General features: G+C 35.4%; 1 protein-coding gene across 1 annotated transcript; it reads left to right on the forward strand.

Annotated features, from left to right (window-relative positions):
- The first annotated feature begins 775 nt into the window (after positions 1 to 775).
- Positions 776 to 2848, forward strand: LOC141720432 (uncharacterized). Its single transcript, XM_074522842.1, has 3 exons — positions 776 to 1227; positions 1424 to 1588; positions 2472 to 2848. Exons 1-3 carry the CDS (start codon positions 811 to 813, stop codon positions 2568 to 2570), a joined length of 681 nt encoding a protein of 226 aa, XP_074378943.1. The 5' UTR covers positions 776 to 810; the 3' UTR covers positions 2571 to 2848.
- The last annotated feature ends 6245 nt before the right edge of the window (positions 2849 to 9093 follow it).

Raw genomic sequence — 9093 nt, forward strand, 5'->3', positions numbered from 1 at the left:
AAAATAATTTTTTTAAAATATAATATTATAGCTCAAAACATGACCTTCAGACGATTTTTTACTTGCAAACTAATACACACAAGTCACAAACGGGGAGGAAAAGAAAAAACTATATATATATATACACCCCAGAACATCACTACTTCTGGGTCTCTGTGGCCGAACCCCAAAAGCACTGGACTTCTGTGTAGACCTGTTAACGTTTCGTGTCTTATACAAACGTTCCGTGTACTTTCGTGTACGAAACCTAAAACCCGAATCTGACCCAGATTTACGTGTAGCAATTTAGTGACACTAACTCGAAACTAATATATTCGTGTTTACCCGCTTTAGTACACTAAAGTACACGAATTGTATACGAAAAAAATTAATTGTTAAAAAATATAATAGTTAATTAAATGGTGTCAATGAAACAATAATATATTTTTAATATTTACAATTATATATATGCTATTTAGAATTAGTAAAATTCAAAATTCACATTTGGTATTTAGTATATATATGTATATTATATACTTTTAAAAATTTAACTATTTATTTATTTTGTATACTTTCGTTCCGTGTCGTGTACCTATATCGAAAATCCAAACCCGACACTAATTATATTCGTATTTTTTCGTGTTCTTTTGTGTTCGTGTACTTTCGTGTTCGTGTACCAAATTTTTGAACCCAAATACTAATTATTCGTGTCGTTTCGTACCGTGTTCACGTGTCATATACCAGTATTGCCAAGTCCGATTCTGTGTCATTTCCAAAAAATTTTGAGTAGATATGCCATAAAAATAAACTATCAATTCAAGTGTGCCAAAAATGTCAAAAAAGCGTGGATTCGGGGTTTGCACTTTGTTAATGTTGAACATCTGTGCATCCGACCCGACCAATCCTTTGCTAAGACATTGCATCGTCCTCGGCGCCATTTACAACACATTATACATGGACAAAGATATACATACAATTCTATGGACAGAACAAGCTTTAGCTCAACGAGTCACTCAACTCGCTTCTCAAATCACCGCTGATTTTAACTCATCTCCATCTTCTCCTGTTCTCCTCGGCGTAGCCAACGGCGCTTTCATTTTCCTTGCCGACCTCGCTAGAAATATCAATCTTCCTGTTTCTATCGATTTCATTCGAGCCAATTCTTACGCTTCTTCTACTCTTTCCAATGGCGCTCCTATTTTTTCACTTGATTTGAAGCTCGACATTCTAGGGAAGCATGTCATTGTGGTATAACAATCCTTCTTTTGTTGTTTTTTTTTTAAATTTTGCACACCAACTGTTTGTGTTTTTGCTGGTGATGAATTAGATATGTTTTGTCGGTTCTTGGGTGTGTTTGGTGATTGTTACTTGCGCGCATTTTCATTTAGTGAGTAAATGAATGTTTTGCGTTTTCTAGTTGTTGAGATAGTTTGTTGATGTACAGGTTGAGGATATTGTGGATACTGGAAACACATTGTGTTGCCTCATTCCGCATTTGAAAAATAAGGGGGCGTCTTCGGTATCTGTGTGTACTCTTCTTGATAAGCCGTCTAGACGGAAGGTTAACTTTGAGCTCGTGGGGAATGGGAAGTACTATTGTGGCTTTGAGGTAATCTTGTCTTGAAGTTTACTTCACTTGTCATTCCTACGTTGTTGCGCTATTTGATGAATCTATTGTTTCCAGATGTTCTGTATTATTTGTTCTTACCGTCGGATATTGTGGCACCAAGGCCCTGATTGTTCTTTTAAAAGTCATTTTGTAGGTAATTGACTTTCACAAAATGGTAAATGACAATAAACAGTCCCTCTAAAGAGATGAGCATCATAAGAAATATGAATATTACTAGTTAACTCTATACCTTTAATAAAAAAAGAATGTATGCACTGAAAATGTAACCATACTTGCAGGGGAATGGGAAAATATACTTGAATAGTTGTCTTGCAGGTTCAAAATATTAGAACTTGGGTGAAAACCATTGATGATTATTGCGTATGTTTTAATTACTTCCTGCTACATCATTCTATGAGATATTTTGACGATTTGCGTAATATGCTTAAACTAAACTTTTCACTTACTGAGTGCTACATCCGATAGTGTAGGTTTTATCTGCTTTTCTTTCATATTGTATGTTGGAATATGTGCCTGAAAAAGTTTTGGTAGAATCATATATGTAATAAGTGCATTACGGAGTTATGTAATCGTTTTTTTGCATTGGAATTTGGAAAACTATCCTAATCTGGGAAAATCATTGATTTACCTTGATACAATTTGAGATTTGAGTCATTTAACTGGTCATATATTGTTCGGTTGAGTGATAGTTTTGCATTTTGTTGCCTCTATTGTAAAGTTGCGGCACCTATCAATGCCTGCAACTAGACATACATCTCTTTGTTGGAAACCGTATCCCCGCCAAAAGTTGTCATTCTTCATTTATGTTATTATTTCTGGATAACAGGACACAAAGTAACACCATCTTCTCTTCTTTTGGCAGTGTCCAGATCATTTCGTGGTGGGCTATGGACTTGATTTCGCTGAGCGATACAGAAACTTGCCTTTCATTGGGGTGTTGAAGCCTGAGATTTACAAATAGTTTTTTGTCAAAGGTTCATGGAATTGTTTGGTCTCGTTTTATATATAGATTCGTTGTTTTAGTAATTGGAATTGTTTGCTAGCTTGTTTGTCCCATCGTTCAACATTTACTTGGACAGTTGTCAATTGTGGGATTAAAGATTTAAATAACATACAAGTTTAGAGGGACAATTCAAATAGATTTAAGGGCATATGAAGGGAACTACAAGGCAAATATGAGTATTTGTATGTCTTTTAATTATTATAATCTTGGCAAAACTGAAGGGAAATTAGAAAGCAGATGTTTTGTGTATTTTTTTGTTACTTGTCATTTGGCAAGGGAGACCTGGCCAGTTGTGCGGTCCGTGTGTGCCAGGCCGGGCTGCACACGGTTGAGCACTCGGGATATCGACACTGGACCGACCTGCTTAATAACGAACCGGGCTCGGGCCGGGTTTGAACCGTCAAAATTAGACTCGTAACCGGTACACGATTAACCGCGACTTACGAGCTGTGCGAGTTGGGACGGTTAACCGGGCTGTGTGTGCGGGTTGTTGATTAAGTTGTAGCAGTCAGCAAAGCAAAAGAAATGTATTATTATTATTTATTTGTGTTATTATAATATTTTCCCAACCACTGTCTGCATCTTATAACTCTAAAATTTGTTATTGTTTTTATAATCATAACCGCTAATCTCAATATCACCTTCTATTTACATCACTTCAATTCAACAACCTTGACTGCCTGAACTATTTCTGTTAAAAACATCCATATTCCTTCACTTCAAAACTAGTTGCAAAGTCACATCTACATGCTGGTTCATGCTCTTTATATGCTAATGTCTATGCAAACCCGCGGGCCTGTACGGGTTGGCAGGCGTGTGCAGCTTGCGTGGGTTCTGTGTGGGCGGGTTAGTGCGGGCCGGTCCCAGTCCCAGTCCCGATTTTTATGATATATGATTCGTAACCAGTTCGATTATATTTACGAGTTGTGCGAGCTTGAATTAGCCCGGTTTGAGCCGAATAATTCCGGGTTTCAGTACGAACCGGTTCCGAGCGGACGGTTCTGTTGGATATAATTCTAACTATACAGCAATAATGAGTAGTTATATATATATATATAATAACAGAACAAGACAAATAACCAAATAACCAACTAACGAAACAACTAACGAAACAAAACAGGAAGACAACAACAAACTATAAAGACCGTAATTGACAAAGAAAGTAAAGTAAACTTATCTATTATCGCTTTCCAAATTTTGATAAGAAGAAGAATACAACAGCTGAGTCGCCAAACGCTTCAAGAGGACTTGACTGTTCTTGAAGAGATTATTGCCCCCACTTAAGCTGTGATGGAATGCATCAATATCGCTTCCAGGATAAAACAACAACAGGTCAATCTGGCCACAAAACCGCAATGATCAACGACGACTCGCACCTCAGTTTGCCTATAAAAAAGCATATGCAACTCATATATGTTTGCGAGGTAGGCACCGAGACTTGTGTTATTTATCTCAAGTATACCTCTCAATATATAGGTATCTCAAGTTGCTCTTCTTTTATTTTACTCGATGTGGTATCTCAAGTAACAAAACAGAAAAAGTAAATAAAATAGGTTTTCCTTATTATTTATATTATATCCTGATTAATTAATATTAATATTACAAAATATATTCAGAGTATGATTAAAATAATCCTTACTTAATATAATTAATATTATTAATTAAATAATCAATATAAATAATTAAACTTAGAATAGAAAAGAAAATTATAAGAGTTCCCACTAGCACTAGGCCACACAAGCATTCCACTTATGCTAGTAGTTGTAAACAACACTAACACAAGATTCTATATAAATCAAATATCTTTCTTTTTCAATATCAATATGGGAAAAAATCCTCATAACCCATTTCAAACAAGCAACTTTGTCTCAATATATTCATGGATTCCAATAAGAAATGTCTTAGATCCAAATATGAAAGTTTAATTCCTCATTTCAAGGAACAACCTCCAAGGTTAACTTCCGGAAATCATACCAAGAACATATATAAAGTATGTCTCAAACTTTCCATTTTCTAACATGAGGTAACTTATCATTTTCATCTTTAACTTTCTTTAGTTCTACTTTAAGGTCTTCGACATCAAGTAGAGTACATCTTAGTGTAGTACTAACGTTTCTATATACTTCTTTTACGGAATCATGTTGTTCAATGCATTCCTTTGTATTACATCGTGCCTTAAGATAGTGATGAGAAACAACATTTCCATACACTAGGACAGTCTGCCTGAAGGCGACACAGTGTTCATTCTCACACAAGTTATCTGGAGGTAAAGCACGAATAGTTGGAAATGTTACCTGAGATGAAGATTCTGCCATCAATGCAAGATTTCCATATTGCTCTTCTTCATCATCAGTGTCATCCCAGCTCTTCCCCTCAGCTATGTAAGATTTCACTGGATACTTTCTTGAGCTACCTGAGTCCTTCTTCTGATAAGCTTTGGCTTTATCCTTTCCTTGCTGAGACTTTCTGCACTCAGTGGCAAAGTGCCCATCACAGTTATAGCATCCGAACTTGCTTCTATCAACCATCCCTATCTTATAACCTGATCCAGAAGATGAACTTGACCTCTGACCACAGTTGCTGCTTCCAGAACCCCTAAAGCCTTGACTTCTTCTAAACCTGATGTTACTGAACATCCCTGCTAGATTGGCCATAGTAGGATCTTCCATGCTTTGCAGCTCCTCAGTGGTGTAGTAGTCACTTGGACTCCCAGAGAGGTTTCCATCATCCATCTCAGCCTCAAAGAGCGTTTCAGCTTTAGACTTAGGTTTTTCAGCAGTAATGTCAAGCTCTTTGATTCCACTAGCTACAAGAGCAGTTGTCTTGAGTAGTTCAGTATTCTTGCTAGCAACTGTTCCTCCACCATAGATGATTTTCCTTTGTTCCCGCCCCATTTCATGAGTTTTCAGCTTACCATACAACTTCTCAAGTGTCATGGTTTCAAAGTCAACACGCTCACGAACAGATGAAGCCTTGTTCTCTAGATGGTGAGGTAAGACAAGCATAAACTTCCTGTTGACTTCTCTCTGAGGATAAGTCTTGCCATGAATACTTAATTCGTTTAACAGCTTGTTTAGTCTTTCAAAGACTTGATTAATAATTTCTCCAGGAAAGGACATAAAGGCCTCATATTGTGAAGTCAAGATATCCAATCGATTCTGCCTGACATCTTCAATTCCTTCCATAAGCAGTTCTATGGTTTCCCACATGTGCTTTGCACTCTCACAGACCATAATTTGGTGACTCATATCATCATCCATCGAATCCACCAAAATAAGCTGCAGGCCTTCATCCAGAGCTATCAGTTCTTTGTCACGTGCACTCCATTCAGCTTCAGGATATGACATTCTCATATTAGGCAACTCTGGATGATCCTTCATTGGCACATATCTTCCTTCTCTCAATACTTTGGATTCGATGCCCAAATTTACAATAGCATTTTCTTTTTCCATAGATTATATCTCGATTTATCAAACTGAGGAACCTTGATACTACTAACTTTCTAAGAACTCATCTTTTCAGATCTGAGAAAAATTTGCAATAAACCATCTCAAAATACGATAACCCAGTCAGTCAACAATACCAAACCAGTCAAGTCAAAACCAACAAACCCAAATCAAATCTACACACCGAAAGTACTCCCAGACTCCGTACAACCAAAATCAACAACAAAACTTCCTAATCTAACGGATCAGATCTGTATATCGATCAACAAGCTCTGATACCAATTGTTAGGTTCAAATATACATACAGAGAGGGGGGTGAATGTATGTTTTTCATTTTTCATTAATTAATTGCAGCGGAGAATAAACCTCGAAAACAAAATAAACAAACACTAAGAGATTCACGGAATAATTCTTTTTATTAAGAAATTAAACCGTAAAGGTTTGCTTACAACTCCGAATATAAATAATTCGAAGTAACAAATATAGAGAGAACCAAAATAATAACAATCAATTTGGGGTTCTATCTATCACTCTAAAAATTCAAAACTTCTATCAAAAGATTTTAAATACAATCAAGAGAGTTTTAAATAATGAGTGTTACAAGTTTGTAAGGTTTTAATGGTGTGAAATAAATTAGGCAACACTTCTCTCCTTAATTTCAATAAATGAAATCAAACCACTCTACAAGAAAAATTCTACATTGCTTTTATGGTGTTTTGCTGAGAAGAGTTTCCACTTTTTTTCAATCTGCTGAAAATTGGTTTTGTAGTGGTAGAATTGTTGGAGAGATAAAGAGGGCTGCGTGGCTAACTCCCGTCCATTTGTTTGAATTGCACAACCTGTATTGCAATCAAAAAGTAGAGTTGTACTTCAAATAATTTCTGTGGCGACAACTTGCAGTAGTACACCAAAATGCATTTGATTTCTATGGCGACAGGTACAAAGCAGCACACTCTCATGTGCTTCATGCAGAAATTAAAGAAGATGTCGCCACACGTGAAGCCTACGCGCGAATGCGAGAAAATTCAGCCGCCTTTGCAATTTTTGTCTGTGGCGATGGATGTGGGAATAGAATCCCTCCTTTGTCTTTACAGATTATATTTCGCCTATGGCGACTTGTGAGTACCTGGTCCTTTCTGTTTAAATAAACAAAGCATCTGATTTATTCTACTATGTACCACATACAGCTGCTTGTTCGCGGAGACAAGCTGAGCGTCAGGAGGGAAGTCTGATGTCCACGCGCCTATCAAAAAGAAGAGGAGGAGTATTGCGTGCGCAACATGCGCGCGGAGGGAGGAAGTATGACACAGGAACATCAATTCTGCCAATTCTGCATTTCTGTACTTGAATTCTTTTTCTTTTATTTCCTTTTATTGTACAGACTTTGAATTGCAATTGTATTGTTTCTGTATTTTAGCTTTGAATATCCTGACGTCCCACATGACTGAATTAAAACAGACTAGCATGGATGCCCGCTTCGCGTGGCGTTGATTTTTTAATAAGTTAAGAGGACAATCAAGTGATTACACGGAACTACTTTTTCAAAATTAGGAGTTTGGATGCGTATTGTTATTTTTTTTATGAGGGTGCCCAGGAAACGGAAGAAGGTTAAATGAATGAGATTACATATTTGTGAAAATCATTTAGAAAGGATTGAGTGCGACGATTTTGTATTTCTTTTTTTTTTGCCGGATTACTCCCTCTTATTTATTATTTTTGGTCCGTAGTGGAACCTGATATCGAAATCAGTTGAAGATTTTAACATAACGTTGACGATTACTCAGCTATAGAAACTGTACGTTTAAGAGTTATAAAGTAGTAGTGGTAAACATAATGCGGTAATGTCATAATGTGGTCCGTAGTATATGAATGCCGAATGTAATTTAAGATTGAAAGATCCATACCTGAGAGGGTGCATTCTCTACTCGGAGCTTCAGTAAGACCTCACCTACCTTCTTTATGTTAGGAATAATTCTACCTTCTTAATGGTAAGCAAACATGTATGTAAGTCATTGGTATGATGTGGCTGATGTTAATGGCTAACTTTGTACACGAAACAAAATTTTAATCTGGTTGTTCAGTGGTTAAAGATTTGGAAGTAGAATCCTTTCTAATCTCTCCAACTTGCACTTCAGTAATACTGTTACAGGTACTCAGTTAGATTGAAGATTATGTTATCAACTCATTCCAGTACAACACAGCTAACTTCTGCAAATACTAAATACATTTTCAAATTCAACTAAATTTAATATAAGTCTACATATTGAAAGTGTTTAATTATTTTATTTCAATTTTAGTCATACGTAAACTGAATTGTTCCATATCTTCAACTTTTGCTTTAATAATATTGGAGTTATCATTTGCAGGAGATATATTCTATAATTAATTTTTTTTTAAATAAGAAATAGTTCAAATTTAATTTATGTTGTATAGTTTAAGTTTATTTATTCAAAACCAATTATTCAGGTAAATGATAAACTATGTACGTAGCTTGATAAAATTTATTAGGTGATGGATACGTTTTTCAGCTCCAATTTCCTAAAATTACATAACAATATCGTTAGTCATCATGTTAAGCAAATTATAATTTATAAATTTACTATGTTTAACTTCCCTAAGTTTCTTAAGAGCAAAATACCAATCTTAATATTCGGATGTCATTACTGATTGTAGCATTTGTTGTTACAACATTTTTTTGGTTAGTGCGTTAATTTGAAGAATAAATTTTGCAAAACCTTTTGTAAGGAGTTAATATGTACATGTGAGTAAATAGTGCATTTTTAATCTGTTTCATTTAAGTGAATAAATACATATCTGAAGTTTTAAATACAATGGACGTTTGTAAGTTCTTTTTCGTTGTATAGTTCAAGTTCATTTATTTTAAACCAATGATTAATGTAATTTAAAAACTATGTATGTTGCTTGATTATTTTTATTAGGTTATTTGCAAATTAACTATTTTTAACTTCTATAGGTTGTTAAAGAACACATTTCCTATCTTAATATTCAGATTTCATTACTCTTTAGCAAAGTTA

The sequence above is a fragment of the Apium graveolens genome, chromosome 4, assembly GCF_009905375.1.
Source record: "Apium graveolens cultivar Ventura chromosome 4, ASM990537v1, whole genome shotgun sequence".
In the NCBI taxonomy this organism is placed as follows: domain Eukaryota; kingdom Viridiplantae; phylum Streptophyta; class Magnoliopsida; order Apiales; family Apiaceae; genus Apium; species Apium graveolens.